The sequence below is a fragment of the Mirounga leonina genome, unplaced genomic scaffold (assembly GCF_011800145.1).
Source record: "Mirounga leonina isolate KUSES-001 unplaced genomic scaffold, KU_Mleo_1.0 Mir_53, whole genome shotgun sequence".
NCBI lineage: Eukaryota > Metazoa > Chordata > Mammalia > Carnivora > Phocidae > Mirounga > Mirounga leonina.
Window position 1 is genome coordinate 12,509,041 of NW_023270807.1, and position 17,898 is coordinate 12,526,938.

At 40.8% G+C, this 17,898-nt stretch overlaps 1 protein-coding gene and 1 pseudogene across 2 annotated transcripts; both read right to left on the minus strand.

Moving 5' to 3' along the window:
* Nucleotides 1-6,719: 6,719 nt before the first annotated feature.
* ENPP5 (ectonucleotide pyrophosphatase/phosphodiesterase family member 5) lies at nt 6,720-17,383 on the minus strand. Of its 2 annotated transcripts, none has more exons than XM_034990453.1 (4): nt 17,321-17,383; nt 14,086-14,949; nt 12,457-12,633; nt 6,720-9,265 (listed from the first exon to the last, which is right to left on the minus strand). In XM_034990453.1, exons 2-4 carry the CDS (start codon nt 14,912-14,914, stop codon nt 8,838-8,840), a joined length of 1,434 nt encoding a protein of 477 aa, XP_034846344.1. In that variant the 5' UTR covers nt 14,915-14,949; nt 17,321-17,383; the 3' UTR covers nt 6,720-8,837. The 2 variants fall into 2 exon arrangements, with proteins under 2 accessions (XP_034846344.1, XP_034846345.1); XM_034990454.1 differs by having other exon boundaries at nt 17,177-17,325.
* On the minus strand, nt 16,430-16,547 carry LOC118001727 (annotated as a pseudogene).
* Nucleotides 17,384-17,898: the final 515 nt, after the last annotated feature.

Sequence of the window (17,898 nt, forward strand, 5' to 3'; positions counted from 1 at the left end):
AATTATGTCTACTCGTGGTTTGACTCTTGCTGCTGAAATCCTTGGGTACGGAGCCATTTTCCAGGCCATGTGGTTCTGAAGTTTCCCCAACCTCCTGCTTCCTTGCTACCTGTACTTGGGTATCATTACAATCCTCCTCCCTTCCCCCAACACACACACACACACACACACACACACACACTGCTTCAGAGAACATGTGAGAATCCACATGAACCTGTTGGGTCCTGTTGAGTTAGGTTGCAGAAGACTGGTTTGCTTTTTGGCATAAACCCTTTGGATTTTCATTTTTAATTGTTCTGTAAACATTCTCTTTACTTGAATGGTTTAGTTAGCATTTCTCAAGAAAAATAGATATTAAGGCAAAATATCGCCCACAAACATGCTGATCATAATACGTGTGTGTGTGTATATATATATATATATTTCTGTATCCTAATGGATGGATGTGTGTGTGTGTGCAGATGGTGGTTGGTGTTGAAACTGCTCAGTTCTGTGACTCCTGTCTCATGGCCACATGACCTGGCAAAGGCAGAGTTTTACCCAAAAATCAAGCGAAACTGCCAGGCAGGCCTCCAGTTTTTCCACATATCTTCTACCTCCTTGACTGCAGAAACCTGATTTCCGCCATCAATAAACATCTAGTGAGCTCCTCCATTGACCGCGCTAGAAGGGTGGTTTACAGATGTCTCCAGTTCAGACTGCCCTCCTGTGGTGAAGATCTGAATCCGCATGCTTTTCTTCTCTGCCTTGCTTACTTCACTTTCATAGGCTGGGGTGGTGGAAAGGATCAATAGAAATTAACCCCAAAGCAAATCCAGACAACCCCACTATACAAACATTCTATAAAATGGTTCCTATTGGTCAGACCCAGACTCAGTAGTACTGACTTACACATTGTTCGAATTTTCCACTGAGGAGATAATTACACAAACTTTTTGTGAGGCTTTTTTTTTATTAGTAAAAATTCTGTTTTCAGTAAAATGGTGGCGTATGAATTCAACCCTCTTGCTGAGGACTAGAAAATCTGGACAAAGTATAAAAGACTTGTGCTTAAGGCATTGAGAAATTACCAAGAAAGGGATCAAAAGGCCACGATTCAGGAGTAAACGTATAAAAGGGAGCCCCCAGTGGCATCTGTAAATTCTGGAAGCCAACATAATCAAAAAAGGGGTGGAGACGTGGAAGGAGAGAAAACACAGATGTAAAAAAAAGAGAAGCAGAACATTTAAAAATCTTAATAGCCTACATTATACTGTTTGGCACAAGTAAGTTTGAAAATACAGATGAAATGGATAATTTCCTAGGAAAAAAATGAACAAAATTGATTTCAGTAGAGAAAGGAAACTAACACTAATTTCTGAATTAGAGATTGTGCAAATTATAAACTATTGTACCAAAAAAAGTCCAGACCCAAAAGCCAATAATCTTTTTTAGTGCCTCTTCATTAGGTTTGATTATCAATGTTACATTTGCCTCAGAAAACATGTTTTAGAAAAAAAAATGTGGGTTTCTGAGGTGACTACATGGATATCAAACCTGATAAAAGTAGCACCCCAAAAACGAAACTGTAGACCAATATAGAATAAGGGGGGGAAGCAAACTGGAAAATCAACCATATCAATAACTAAATGTAAGTGGACAACATTTGGATTAAATGGCAGATTGTCAGATTGAAAAAACAAGAGCCAGCTGTTTGTAGTTTATCCTCTAAGTACAAAAGCAGATTGAAAGTAAAAGGATGAAAAATGATACACCATGCAAACCAGCCGTGAGAAAGCTGGAGTAAAGTCGTCTTCAAGACAAGAATTTTCGGAGATAGAGAAGGACATTGCACAATGATAAAAGGACCAATATATCAAGAAAACAACAGCTCTAAGTGTTCAGACTTAAAAGCAGAGCTTAAAAGTTCATGAATCAAAAAGTGATGGAACTCAAGGGGCACCTGGGTGGCTCAGTCAGTTAAGCGGCTGCCTTCGGCTCGGGTCATGATCCCTGGGTCCTGGGATTGAGCCCCACGTCCGGCTCCCTGCTCAGTGGAGAGCCTGCTTCTCCCTCTCTCTCTGCCTGCCTCTCTGCCTACTTGTGCTTTCTCTCTCTGTGTCAAATAAATAAATGAAATCTTTAAAAAAAAAAAAAAAGTGATGGAACTCAAGAAAGGCTCCATAAACAAAATTGACAAGTTCTGCGCTCCTCTCTTAAGTAATTGATACAACAACTAGACCAAGAAAAAAATCAGTAAGCATGTGGAAGACCTCAGTGTGATATCAACCACATTCACTTACTTAACATTTAGAGATTACAGCGCCAACCGCAGAAGACATGTTCTTTTCAAGTGCACACACAATTATCACGAAGATAGATCATATGCAAGACAATGAAGTCTCAGTAAATAATCTCAAAGGATTGCAATCTTATGAAGTATGTTTTCTGACCACAATTGAATTAAAATAGATTCAATAAGATCTAGAGAAGCCTTGAATATTTGTCTATTAAACAATACACTTTTAAATGGCGTACCAAGTTCTGTAGAATGCAGCTAATGCAGTATTAAGATGGCAATTTATAACTTGAATGCTTGTCTTTGAGAGAAAAAAAGGTTCACTATCAATGATTTAAGCTTCCACTTTAGAAAGCTAGTAAGATGAAGAAAATAATCCAAAGCGAGTGAAAGAAAGAAAATAATAAAGATAAATCAGAATCAGTGAAATAGAAAAGACAAATAAAATTAATAAAACCAAATTTTGGTATTGTGTTAATAAAATTGATAAGCCCCTAATAAGATTAAGAAAAACAAAAGGGAGATAGCACAAATTTATCAAGATCAGTAATAAAAGAGGGGCCATCACTTACAGATCCTACCTTTATCAAAAGGATATCGAGAATATTATGCCAGTAAGTTTGACAATTTAGGTAAAATGAACAAATTCCTTGAAAAATACAACTTAACCAAAACTGATACAAAATCAAATAGAAAATCTTAATAGCCTTATTTATGTCTTTTACAAAAATTAATTTGTTATCAAAAACGTCCCCACAGAGAAAACTCGCAAGTCCAAGTGGTTTCACTGATTAGTTTGTATCACACATTTAAGGAGGAAATTATTTTACCCAAACTCTTACAGAAAATAGAGAAGAAAGGAACATATATCCAAACTGGTTTTATGAAGCCAGTATAACACTGGTACCAAAATCTGACAAAGATGTTTAAAGAAAACCATAGAACAATATCTAAATGAAAAAAAATTCTTTAACAAAACACGTAATTGAGTTTAGCAGTATTGTAGAAGGATAATACACATAAACAAGTGAGATTTATCCCAGAGGTGCAGCATTAGTTTGATATTTGAAAATCAGTGTTACCCTCTCTATTAATAAGGGAAACAAGATCATGTTAATAGATGTGGAAAAAGCATTGCCAAAATTCAACACCTATTTATTATTTTTAAAAAAACCGACTCACCAAATCTGGAAGAGAACTTCAAGCTGATACATACGCCGTAAGCCTACAGCTAGTGTCATACTGAATCAGAATATAACAATATAGTAAACCTACAGCTAATATTCTGAGTGGTGAGATACTCAATGTTTTTCTCCTAAAATCAGAAAGAAGGCAAGGCGGTCCACTGTTATCACTTTTATTTAACATTGCACTGGAGGTAGAGCAACTCAGTAATGCAAGAGAAAGGAATCCTATAAGATTCAAAAAATAATACAACTGTCATATCCACAGATGACATGATTACATACACAGAAAATCCAAAGGAATCAAACTAGAAGCTTGCCAAAATTGCTGGGTATATGGTCCATATAGAAAAATAAAATGTATTTCTATATATCATCAGAAAATGAAAATTTAAAACTGGTATCGTTTATACTGGTATCGACAAGCATTTTCGAAATATCTCAGGATTAAATCTAACAAAATACCTGCAGAATTTTGCACAGGAAATTATAGCATCTAGTGGAATTAAGAAAGACCAACATAGAGGCACCTGGGGGGCTCAGTCGGTTAAGCGTCTTCCTTCGGCTCAGGTCATGATCTCGGGGTTCTGGGATTGAGCCCCACATTGGGCTCCCTGCTCAGCCAGGAGTCTGCTTCCCCCTCTCCCTCTGCCCCCCACTCATGCTCTCTCTCTCTCTCTTTCTCGCTCTCTCAAATAAATAAATAAAATCTTAAAAAAAAAGACCAAAATAGTAGAAGGCTGTATCCTGTTTATAGGTTGAAAGATTCAACATTGTAAAGATGTCAATTCTCCTCAAACTGGTCATTGCATCCAAGCAATTCCAGCAGAGTTTTATTTATTTTTTATGGAATTGTAGAAGCGGACTCAAATTGATACAGAAATAAATAAAAAGGGCCAAGACAACCTTAAAGATAACATGATAGGACTTACTCCATCAGACATCAAGAACTATCATAAAGTTGTAATAATTAAGTCAGTATGGTGTCGACACAAGGATAGACAAATAGATGAACAGAACTGATGACCTTGGTTAAAATGAAGAATCCATACACATGTGGGTGTATCAGACACTCATTTGATGTCTCAAATCCACTCAGCCCACCCCTTACCTCCAGTTTCATCCTGGCGCAGACCAACTTCCCACAGATGCCACCTGAAAATGCTTAGCCTCGTTCTTCCTGGCCCAGAGACTACAGCACAGCATGCCTATGAGGTCACATTTTATACTTGTGCATGCACTACCCAAAAGTATGTGGAGTTCATACCCATGCGGCCACTCTTAACGGGGCAGGGGGTCGGGATTGGGAAGTTGATGGATAAATGCTTTGCTTCCCTCTTGCATTCCTCAGGCAGACAGTTCTGAGATTTATTTCATAAGTCTCCTCTGAAGGTGCTGCGGGACTGAGCCCCAATCAATCCTGACGGTGGTCAATCCTTGGACTTACAGTCGTATAGGCTTTTCTGCAGCTCTTTCACTCCCTGTTCCTCACTCTTACTTCTGGTGATCAATTCACACAAAAGTTGCCTGTATACAGGCCTGTGTCGCAGACTCTGCTTTTGGGAAAACTTAGCTAAATCGTGGATGTAAAGAATATATCCAACAAAAATGTATACATATATGCACCAAAAGACATGTAAAAGAATACTCATAGCAGCATTATTCATAGTAACATCTAACTGGAAATGATAAAAATATCCAAAACTAGAATACATAAATAAGATTGTGGTATATTCATATAATGTCGTTCCATGAAGCAATGGAAATAAAGCAGGGCTACACACGAGAATATGGATGAATCTCACATAATCTTGAGTGAAAAAAAACAAACATAAAAGTGTATCGTATTGGGGCACCTGAGTGGCTCAGTTGGTTAAGCGTCTGCCTTGGGCTCAGGTCGTGATCTCAGGGTCCTGGGATTGAGCCTTCCCCCCTCCTCCCACCTCAGGGGGTATTCTGCTTCTCCCTCTCCCTCTGCCCCTCCCCACCACTCTTGCATGCTCTCTCACAAATAAATGAAATCTTTAAAAAAAAATGTCGTATTGATCATTTAGATAACATTTAAAATAGGGGAAGCTATTCTATTGCATTCCAAGTCAGGACAGAGTCCCCTTTAGCCGGAAGGAGGAGGGAGTGCTTGGGAAGAGAACCGAGGATCTTTCTGGAGAACTGGTAATGTTATATTTTCTCTCTCTCCTCTAAAGTGACAGTTACATGGATTTACTCACTTTCTGATAATTGGCCTCATTTACCCTTTGTACACGTTTGAGTATGTTTTACTTTAAGGAAGTTAAAATAAATAATATAGTATTACAAAGAACAGAACAAGCAAGAACTTGGGATAACTAAAAAATATGACTTTTAATGTGTAAAAAAAAAAAAATGAAAAGGCTATGGCTTGGAAGATGAAGTCTCTCAAGTGGTATAACAGCAACAGAGTTGGGAAATATTCAAGGAGATAAACAATCAACCAAGTCAGAAGGTTCAACATCCAACTATCATGAGTGCCAAATGCACTGAATTGTGTCCCCTCAACATTCATTCTGTTGAAGTCCTGTCCCGCCCAGTGCGCATCAGATCTGATCCTGGGTCCTGCTTCCAGCTGACATTCCTACGGGCATGCACATCATTCCACAGCTGTCAAGGGGGTTGAACAGTCCCTAAGATCCTTCCCGGCTCTAAGGATTCTCGAGTCTGTCCCCCTTAGGTAATGAACAGCTAGAAAAATTTACCAACTTGAAGAGCTAGTACCTCCATTAGATTTTCTAGAGGTAATAGATTCTTGTAAGAAACTGAAGTTAACAGGATCCTAGTTTTACCTGAAGAGGTGAGAGAGCATTTTGAAAAGCAGGTTTAAATTTCAATGTCAGGTGGTATAAGGGAGAAGAAATTGCAAAACGTACAGTGAAGACAAATCTTATCAATTAATAGATTGTACAAAATGGTTGATGGGTGATGTTCAGCAAAAATGGCGGGGTTGGGCGGGGGAGGTACTCCATTCTTCTGACCTTAAAAAAATTCTCACAATTTGCAAGATCAGCTAGCCTAAATTTTATTTCTATGTGCTCATTTGTGTTCAGTGCATACAAAGCTTGACCATGCAGATGTGCAGATAAAACAACAAAAAAGCTCTCGAGGTGTGATGCGTGACTAGATGTCCCAGCGAAAGTTAAAATTGTACTTTCCTTCAGGTAAACTCTACTGCTTATATTTTACAGGAAACGAAGTACGTGTAAATAAAAGAAACCATGCAGTAATCCAATATTCAGATCAGAATTTTAATGATTTCATCAATGGTACAGCATTTGCTTTCCTCTTACCACTAAGGCAATTCTAAAATGAATTTAATGCAACAATTTTTTAATGTACAGACAGCATTTAAACAGTAATGCGTTTAAATCGACCAGTTTCATCTTTTGGTCATTATCCTGGCATCTCAGTGATGCTGGTAAAGTTCACAGCTATGCAGCAAGCCAAGAGGGGTGGCCACTGAGGATTCCAAAATGTCTCCTTCAGAGACTTCTTGAGTTTGCCACCTACCATCTAACTTCTCAGCTTTTTAATGCCAGTACCCGTCCAGGAATTCCATTCTATTTGATTAAAAGGCTTTGCAATGAAATGAGAATCAAGGGCCAAACTTCTTTATTGGTATCATTTAAAAAATAACGCATTCGCTTTATTCTAAATAGTACTTAAATTCAACTCTATTTTTGAAGGTGAAACGACTTTTGTTCTTTATATCTGCTTTACCTTTTCTTTCTAGAATACCTACACCATTTTACCTAATCATGAGCCAGTTGGTGCATTAATATACACAAAATCACAGTATCATCTATGGGCCATCTGTCTATATAATTTTTTTTTTCAAAGAAAGCTGTTCTTTCCAGGGTTTTCTCTTTCCTCTAAGAAACGACAGGTAAACCCTAGGTCCCCCCAACCTGACTACTTCAGAGATCTAAAGCACAGCTTTGGTGGTTGAAACGAGAGGAGCTGAGTGACCATACAGATGTCTGTAAACCTGACTTCATCTTTGATCCCTCTGAGCACCTGGTGAGTGGGTGTCCCACTATTTCAGGAACCGAGGCTATGATCTCAGTTCCTCTTGTTTCAATACCTGTCCCCGCTAAGAGCTATTTCACTGGTTTCTGCCATAAGGCACCCTTCAGCACTGCTCTAGGGACAGTGGGAACATCTCAGACAAGGTCCCACCTAATTTTCCTTCCCTAGCTCCGCACAGCCCTTCTTGTGGATCAAGTGGCCTACATTTTACCTAACATAGCTTGTGCTCTCTTGGGACTGGATCTGCAAATGCTCAAGTCTTAAAGATGCTCGTGCTCTCTTACTACATGTTACCAAAAAGAAAACATTGTTGTATCTTATGTGATTTTTAATGTGATTAATAGTGATTTAGTTTTCAAAGAAGCGAATAACTACAGAACAAGAAGAAAAGCTTATTGCTGGGATGGTCTCCGATGGCTTCTGTTCACAGTAGACTACATAGGAAGGACACGGACTGGACTACATAGGAAGGACACGGATATCACGGTGTCTTCATTATTATAGAATCAGAGCAAAATGACTCCTCAGAAAACAGCAATCATGAATTTCATGACAGATACGGCATGTTTAGAATGAATCCGTCAGTACTTGAAACTTTTTTTTTTTTTTTTAAGAAAAATAAAATGAAAACCCATGTCCTTTAGAAAGAAGTATGAGAAGGAATGCCCACAGATGCATCCTGCTGTTGGGAATGCATCTCTCCAAAATTCGATGTACAAAGGTTGTCACATTTAATTTCCAACAGTTTTGACTTTCTTTTTGCACTCCCGGTTTAAGGAGACAGATTTTGACATTTTTCAGGAATTATTTGAAATTTCATTCAGTTTGAACAACAAATAACAAGTATTCTGTGATGTGGGCAGAAAAAAAATTTGTCTTTTTCAACCAAATTATAAGACATAATCGTCAGTAAAGTGCATTTCATATAAAAGTACCCATTAGGAGAGTAATTTAAAGTGCAATACATAAGGTACTTTAATTAGTGCAAAGGTGCTAAATATATATATATTATATGTGCCATGTCCAAATAAAGCAGGATTTTATCTTCCCCTAAGCCAGAGAGAGTAAGAGATTCATACTTCCCCACTTTAATCCTTTGTGGGTATGTGTACTTGGTGTGTGTGTGTGTGTGTGCACACGCGCGCACACGCTCCTGTCTGTAACTGCCTAATGATGTGTGTGTGTGTGCGTGCACGCGCGCTCCTGTCTCTGTTTATAACTGCCTAATGATCCGGGCAAATGCCTGAAACTGGTTTCCTAGAATCTGAAACCTTTAAACACTGAAATAAGTACACCATCTCCACTTCAAAGCAGCATTAGGCTTGTAACAACGGTTGCGCGATTTCAGCCTGCACGTCCGGTAAGGCAGGTACTTGACTGCGAAGTAAATGTCTACTGAAAATTACAAAAAAGACAATCACCAAAATGCTGCCGAGCGACACCCCCAGGAAATAAGCATAGGGCTCCTCACGCTCGTCTTCTCCGGGCTCCGCGCGGCCACGGACGAGCGTGGGGCTCGGTGCGCGAGGACGCGCTCCCGGGCTTGCGGAGCGGAGCAGATCCCGGACGCTCTCGAGCGACCCGTTGTGCGGCATGCCGGTGACGTTGAGGAGGTGGCAGAGCAGAGGGTACAGATCTGTGGAGCTCATGGCTTCCTTCGTGAAATTCTTCCTGAAGGCAGGACCGTGGGCCAAAAACAGCGGATGCATGTCGGCTCGCGCGTTATCGTAACCGTGGTTGCCTACTGGGAAGGTAACACGAACGAATACGTTAGCCCCCTGGAGGGCACTAAAGACGAAAATAACTGCTGTGCTGTCCAGTTCCGAACTTAAATGCAAAGTTTAACTCACTGATCTTTTAAAAGAAAATAATCTTTTAGGAACAATCTCTGCTGCTGTCAACACCATCATGTTGACTTCAGAAAATGAAAAGTCAAAGTGATGACACATCTTTCTCGCAGGCGGAAGCGGCCGGGAACAGCAGAGGAGGAGGGGTAACGAGCAAAGCTGAGCCAAGTCAGAGGAAATGAAAGTGATTTTTTCTTTACTTTTTTTTTTTTGGTGGCAGGTAAGCTAATATTCACTACTTGTTAGGTATCTACTTTGTTCCAATGATGTTTTAAAGATGAAGGGATAAAGGTGCTCTTAGTCATAAAGACAGTAAATTCATCATTACCGACAAAAGGGGACACACAATTAATAAAGAAAACAAAAGACACCCCCAAAATCAAACCCCTAGTGACAGCTATAATCCACTACGGATAAATAAAGGTCAGGACTTTTGGGTAAAATCTTGATATTGGTGGTTCAGACCAAAACAATTTAGCACTGTGTGCTTGTGCAGCTACAAATAAAGTAAAAGCTTTAGAAGTCTTCTGATTTATCAAGAGATATAAAATTGAAGCACGAAAACATTTTATTTTATTTATTTATTTTTTTTAAGTAGGATCCATGCCCAGCATGGAGCCCAATGCGGGGCTTGAACTCACGACCCTGTGATCAAGACCCAAGCTGAGATCAAGAGTCGGACGCTTAACTTACTGAGCCACCCGGACGCCCTACAGGGAACATATTTTGAGAACCATATGCTTTCAGACATCAGGACTTCATTCTCTTGTGGAACTCAGGTTGAGAAGGAATATACTGGCCAACACTTAATTATTTGTGGAAGAAATAATTGTTTCATGTATTTATTTGTTGAAGAAATAATCATGTTGAACATAACATGAATAGGAGCGTTATTAAGGCTTTCTATCAAAAATAGGTCTGACCCATCTATTGTGTAATTGTAGTTCACCACACCAAAATTTCAAGAGAGCCCCTCAGATTTACATTAACTGTAAAAGTACAAATCTCCTCAGAGATAGCAGTCCTTTTTTGAGCAACCCCTCTACCATACGAGCTATCTGCACAGTACATGAGAATCTGAACATATAAAAGTAGCAGTTCTTCTCATGGCCAAAGAAATTTTTTTGAAAGAAATTATTGTTAAGACTGTATTTATTTGACAGAGAGAGAAAGAGAAAGTGAGAGAGAGCACAAGTGGGGGGAGGGGCAAAGGGAGAGGGAGAAGCAGGCTCCCCGTGGAGCAGGGAGCCTGACGCAGGACTCAATCCCAGGACCCTGGGACTGTGATCTGAGCCTAAGGCAGATGCTTCACCGACTGAGCCACCCAGGCGCCCCCAAAAGATTATTTTTTATTTTATTTTATTTTATTTATTTATTTATTTTTTAGATTTTTTTTTTTTTAATTTATTTGCGAGAGAGAGAATGAGAGACAGAGAGCATGAGAGGGAGGAGGGTCAGAGGGAGAAGGAGACTCCCTGACGAGCAAGGAGCCCGATGTGGGACTCGATCCCGGGACTCCGGGATCATGACCTGAGCTGAAGGCAGTTGCTTAACCAACTGAGCCACCCAGGCGCCCCAAAAGATTATTTTTTAAAGGCTTCCTTAAAACAGCTCCCCTGGTGTGCACAAATAGCGGCTTACAGATCATTCTCTGTGTGTAAAACCTGTGTTAAGAGCCAGAAACCAGGCACCCGTATCTGCCACTGTGACTCCCAAGTGTACCACGAACGCCATGGTCAGGCAACCGCTTTTCTTTTTGTCAATAAATACGATAGGAACCCAATTCTACCTCTGGGGACATTTCTGTACATCTCCTAGATATATCACGGACCAAGGCTGAAGAAAGCATCCCTGTGTAGTTTCGATACAATGTGGTTCCTTCATTATCCCGGTAACAGAGGAGAAACAAGTCCCCGGGGAGCTGATCAGTCATCGCGTTAACATCTACGTCCACCAACAAAGGTGCAGGCGTGCAAGGTAGTCCACCAGACGGCAGCTCATATGGGGAAAGTGCTAAGAGCTGAGAAGCACCCACGGGATGATGGCAAGGGATTAGGAACAGCCCCTTGGTCCCCCCGATGGCTGGAGGGACAGAAGGGAGGAGGTGGTGTGACCAGAGCCCAAAGGCCAGGACTGCCCAGTAGGAGCTGAGGCTGTAGAGAGAGAAGTTGTCCAGAGGGAGCTGGGATCACAGAGGAAATGAAGTCAACATGAGCGACATCGCCTAAGACAGAGAATGTGCGGGGCAAATACCCTGGCTTCTTCCCAACTCCTGCCTCCCAAACTCCTGCGGGTGTCTTCTATGATTTTGGCCACATCTAACCAGAAACCAGTTGGCAAAGGAGCCTGGGAAATTTAGTCTGTAGAAGTCAGTCCCCGGCAATACAAAGCGGGGAGTTAAAGAGCAAATAGGCATATGACGGGCCCATTAAAGATGAGTAAAATCCTGTGGATGGCTTTTCCATTTGACTACCTTGTTAGAAGCTATGTAAGAGAAAAATTACACGTTAAGGATGGCAGAAAGCCCCTTCTTTTGCATGTTTGAACTTCAAATGGGATGTCCAATATATTTAAGATTAATCCAGTGGAAATATCTCCAAAATTTTATCACTAGGTATTAGAAAAATACATTTTGATATATGATCCTCCATGCCATTTGCACTTCTTTTTTGCAGTGTTTCCAAGGGTTAAAATAAAGGTGGCCTGTATCTGGTAGAGCCAGAAGGGCATAGGAAACTAGAAAGCTAACAACTGCAAATAAAAATAGAGATTACATTATGAAAGTAGAACATAAAACAGATGCAGAAAATCATTCCATTTGTAAATTTCCAATTAGGTTTTTCTCAGGAACATGATGGCTATAATTAGCCATTGAGGTCACTCTGCATGTCTTTGGTCTGATGACTTCCAGAGAAATGAATGTTTAGGGACTTACCTCTTTTTAAAGTCCCAAGGATCTGTGATTTGCTATTATTGTAGGACGCCAGTTAAGTTATTTGATTCGTAAATACACTGCTGCATTATTACCCACAGCATCCACTCCAACAAACAACGAGCAGAATGGGAAGAAACGGTGCGACATACTCACACAGAAAGTTATCTGACTTATTCTGTAGAATATACCACCCTTCGTCAGCCACGGCGATGATGGGTTGAATTCGATGGTTGTACTTATAATGCCATCTTTCTGGAATCTCTTCTCTTTTGTAAACAGTAAGATTAGGATGGGCATGAGCTAGGGCTGCATAGACTTCGTCCAATTTACCTCAAAGAGGAAGGATACGGAGAGGCACTCAGAACCAGGCATTCACTGTTACAATCAGAGAAACCACCCAGGCAACAGAGGCCAATGAATATGTCTTCCTGAGGTAAACCACCAGCGGGCAGAACATAGGGAAATACAGCCAGATACCTGAAGACTCTTATCCCCTTGAGGAAAGAATCTTGAGGGGGAAACAGAAATGATTCATCTTCTGCGGGACGTAAATTCACTTTACAGAACTGAGAGGACATTATATAGAACTAGAAATCTCTAATGTAAAGACTTAACTACACACACACACACCCCCCCCCCAATTGGCTGCACTAAGTAAAATGTTTACTCAAATGAAACGAAGGCTAAGTTCTGATAGTTAGGAGCACAGAAAATGTCTGACTGGAGGGTGAGGCAGCACTTGAGAAGGGCAGACCAGAACACAGCTTCTGAAACGGAAGAGTTCTTTAACACCCTGGAGGTGTGGCACAAGTACTCCCTGTAACTGCAAATGCAGCGTCTTTAATCCTTTTCTTGTTTTTCAAATCCATTTGTTGGGGCTTCCTCCCTGCCTTGCAACACCCCAACACAGGACACATTCCAATTTTATAAGGAAAATTGAAGAGTTAATGTGATTTCCTCAAACAACAAAAGACTTGTTATTTGTTAAATTTGTTAAAATTTTAAAAGTTTGTTAAAAAGTTTGTGTGCAGGTGCACATGTATATTTTAACATTCGCTGTTTCATATGATCCTCTTGATTCCCTTGTGAGGGATATAAGGCAATCTGTTCTCTCATTTGATATCTAGATTAACTCTAGATGGTGATAAAACAGAAGTCAGAAGTCTGAGTCTTGCTCTGCACTTCCTTTGTGATCTGGGGAGGTTAAACTTGAGCTAGTTCACCTGTCTTTAAAATAGAAGTAACACTTAGGTGACAACACTTATGAGGCTTTGAGGAAAGGTTTGTAAGAAGTTCAATGTATTGTTATGACTTCCTCAATTTATAATCAGGGAAAAGAAATTTTCAGCTTGACCCATGCTTTCTCCTTCCTCTACTGCACTGCTTCCCTAATAAGCAGGTCCCACAAAAGGATCCATAGTAGGCTAAATTTAGGGCTTCCATAAAATCACTGTAATTGCATGCAAATTCTGTATGTCTCTTTCCATCTCAATTTTTCTGAGAAAGGAGGCTATAGCTTTCATCATCTTTGGTGGTTCCAAGATGGTTTAAATCCATCTGCCATAAATACAGACAGAACATCAATTTCAAAATTCTTGGGAAAAGTGAAAAATTACATGCTGAGAAAAGAGATTTTGTCTTTTCAGAGTCTAAGGATTACACCCTAGACTATTACCATGACACAGGCAAGTATATTTTGAAGATACAGAAACAAAAATTCTCCATTCAGTTGCACTGGGCACATCCAGCCCCAGCCCCAGATCACCACTCAGTCAGACTTACCTTCTTTTGGCAAGATGGCCGCTACTGGAGATTGGTCAATCAGGATATAGTGGTCTTTATCCAGATACCGATCAAGTTCTATTATCCTTTCCTCAGAACACTGGGTCATTCCGTGATCACTTGTGATGATTAGGTTCAGAATGTTCCACAACTTGGCCTTTTTCAGCATTTGTATGAGATATCCCAACTTGTTGTCAATATCCGAAATGACAGGCCCCATGAGCGGACTCTCAGGTCCCAAGTGGTGGCCCATATCATCAGGGTCTTCCCAATAAAGAAGACCAAGACTTATGGGCTCTTTTGATGTAAACCATTCAATAATCTTGGCAACTCTATCTTCAAATGACACAGACTCATTGTAAGGCATGTAGTGAGTAGGAAAGCTATTATGTATTTTTACATCAGCTCCAGGCCACATGGCTGCACCACTAGAATGTCCTGCTCTCTGATTTGTGATCCATATTGGCGTCGCTTCTTCCCAAAACTCAGAATCATAAATAGTCATGTTATCCAAGGAGAAAGATTTATTCAGAATAGGATCAAACATGTCATTTGCAACAATCCCATGATTCTCTGCAAAGAGGCCAGTTACCAAAGTATAATGGTTAGGGTAGGTCTTTGTGATAAAAATATTAGTAACTTGCTTCACATGAACACCATACTTCATAACATAATGAAAATGGGGTGTTGGCACTCTATATAAGTAATCCCAACGGAATCCATCAAATGAAACGAGTAGAACCTTTTGCTGGTCTGGTTGGAGAGAAAATGTAACTGAGAATATTAGTGCAGCAAGTACGAAGGACCCCCAGAGGAGTTTTGAAGTCATTTTCAAAGTATTTGATCAGTTCAGTGTAAGACAATCTGTATAAAAAAACACATAGAAGTCAATGGCAATATCTTTTTTTTTTTGGTATACCTTACCCAAAACTGACAGTGATGGTACTTAGTAATCCCAGTCATATAATAAATCACAGCCTGGAAGAATTATGTTGCTCCATCTTAAATAAGAGACCTGGGGCTTCCTGTATAATAAAGCTAGGAAATTTAGTTGCATTTTAGAAACTGTTACTTTCCAAGAATTTATCAAAACATTTCTCAAAGTAATTATTTAAGTAAACTCACCAGATATCATTTTAAAATATAATTTACTTTTGAGAAAAACAAAAACTTTTCAGAAACTTTTGCAGGGGACCCAGACTTCTGACTTCTGGCCAGTAAAGTTTATATAGTCAAATTAATATCTATGAATGTATTTATCATTATGGTTAGACCAACTACAGGAGCCTAGAAACAAGAAAGTACCATTAGTAAATCCAGTAATAATGTTTAAAAAAAAAAAACAACATATACATTTCTATTTTTCAAAGCCAAAGCCTTATGTTTGGTTCATCACGGTTAGGGATATTATTCAAGAAAGAAAATAGATGAACTTGGTTTTTTGAAGTGCCATAAAATTTGTGATACTCAAATATACTTGTGAAATGTAAACTGCATTCATTTATTTCATAATTAAAGCATAGCCTTCCTTAAACTAAAACAGTTTCTGTATGAACAGAAACATAATTCTGAAATTTGGTGTTGATTTTCTGAAAGCTAAAATTCGTCCATATTTCATCTTAGTGATATGTGTGGAAAAGGCACTTGCCAGGATTAAAGACTCCCTTTGGATCAAGGTTGTTGGTTGGTTCATTTTCTTTAAATCTGCATATACATCTAAAAAGCTTTTATTCTACTCAAGAAAGCTAACAAAAGGCAATAGGGATAAACAACACGTAGGTAAATTTTGTGAGCTCTCATTGGGCTTGCAAATCAAGCAAGTATTTTTGGTTCTCTCCTTTTCTTGTCCATTCTTGCATGAAGGTATTTGTAAGCCCACCAAAACTTGGATCTATCCACACTTCTGTGCCAAGAAGTCTCTTGAATTCAGCTTTTGACACCTTGCTAATTTGAATATGCTGAAGATATTTTAAACCTCAAAAACAGATCCTGTCTTGCCTCGCTTGCTATATTATAGGTATAGGTAAATAAAAACTGCTTGGTGTGCTTGCTTTGCTTTCAGATACAGTAATTTTTAACTATGATTTCACCATACCTAGAACATTACTTAAACTGAAATTGCGTTAGGTATTGGTCTCCAGACAATGGTTCAAAAATTAAATTTAAAAACTATTTTTCAAATGGCAATAATGTTTCCAATTCTGGAAGGAACATTTAAAAATCAGTTCCAATAAGGAACTCCAACTATATTTACTAACATCTGGCTGAGGATGCTGTCTCCTCTCCCTTTTCCCTTCTCCTTCACCTTCCTAACACAAGGCAGGAAAGCTGTTATGAAACAAATATAATTTAAGGCTAAAAAAAAAAATCAACTACATGAAACACCTGATTTTCCTCTAAGTAAATTAAACTGATAAGAACAGATACTACACGTGATCTTAGCCAAAAGGCCGAGAATCGCTCCTCTAAGTAAATTAATTCAGCGACTGTGGTAAGTAGGAAAGAACTCATTTCCTGGACAAAAGAAAATAAACAAAGGCTAAGTGTTGTCTACAGCTTAGGAATGTTTGGTAAGAAGAATCAATATTATCACATCGATGACATAAAGCAATAAAGAGAGAGATGGGGGTGGGGATGAAAGAAATAGCAGATTTCGTTCTTTTCTGCTGCACAAACTGCTGCACAGTGCAGTGAAATCCCTAGTTCTGGGTCCAGATTTCACCGGGCTGCTTTCCAGTTTCTCCACCCCTCCAATCCTTCCCCCACAGGCAGCCTTGGAAATTGAGGGAAGGGGCGCCAAGAAGCGCGGAGAAAGGGCAAGTGAGGGAGGAGTCGGTGTGTTTAGAGGGACTAGACGTCGAGAGAACGATGTAGTGCCCCATCTTTCCCCCTGGGATTCCAACCTAGGCACTGGGCAGGGTCGGGGCGTTGAATACGTTCGCAATTCGCAGACCTCCCGCCCACCGAGGCCGGCAGGTGTCCCCACGTGGGCTGTGTGCGTGTGCAGAGGAAAGAGGGGGGTGGTCTGAGGGGACAACAGGAGCCGTGTGGGTCCCCAGGAGGGAAGCAGCCCACTCCCCTGGACTCTTACCCTCGCAGCGATCCGGACGGTCCGCGTGAGCTTGGGACAAGAGGACGGAGGGTCAGGAGGGTGGGGGTCCCTCACGCAGACCCGGGGGCAATAGCGAGGAGGTAGCGGAAGCCAGGATCGCCCCTTGAACTTGCAGCGGCTCACCTGCACGCAGCCTCGGCGCGGAGCACCTGACCAGCACCGCCTCCCGGCCGCAGGTCCCGCCTCTTGCCTCCTATTGGCTGGGGTAGGACGGTGCCCTCCGCTGGACCTGCCCAACCAAAGCCGGGCTCTAGGAGTCGCTGCACCGCCTGCCAATCAGCGGGCCTGGGGGCGGGGGGCGGGGGGCGGGCGCTGCCTGCGTCTGGAGGGTGGAGCGGGCACAGCCTGCGGGAGCGGAGGATCGTCGGGAGGCCCCAGGGGTCGCGGAGGCCAACATGGCCGCTGCTGGGTCCTCCCTGAGGTCCCCTGTCTGCCTGGTCACACATCCTCCTGCGGTGTGGCCTTTTCTTGCCGGGCAGTTACGTTGTCGTCGGCGATGTAGAACGATTATAAAGCCCTACCCCAGTGGTTTGTCAACACTCACTGTTGTGGTTGAAAGTACTTTTATTTTCTTATCTGATCTCTCAAGGTTTTTTTGTTACTCTGTTTTTTTCTTATCAAAAATTGGTGACCCCATGCCCTGGACTTTGCTCTGAGGAACACTTGAACGCCCCAGAAAGTCGACGGGACAATGACATTTT

Coding starts and splice junctions, on each gene's coding strand:
- ENPP5 (XM_034990453.1), bottom strand. CDS start 14,914: ATGACTTCAAAACTCCTCTGGGGGTCCTTCGTACTTGCTGCACTAATA. Junction 12,634..14,085: donor GGCCATCTTGCCAAAAGAAG/GTAAGTCTGACT, acceptor TTCCTCTTTGAG/GTAAATTGGACGAAGTCTAT. Junction 9,266..12,456: donor TAAGTCAGATAACTTTCTGT/GTGAGTATGTCG, acceptor TTACCTTCCCAG/TAGGCAACCACGGTTACGAT.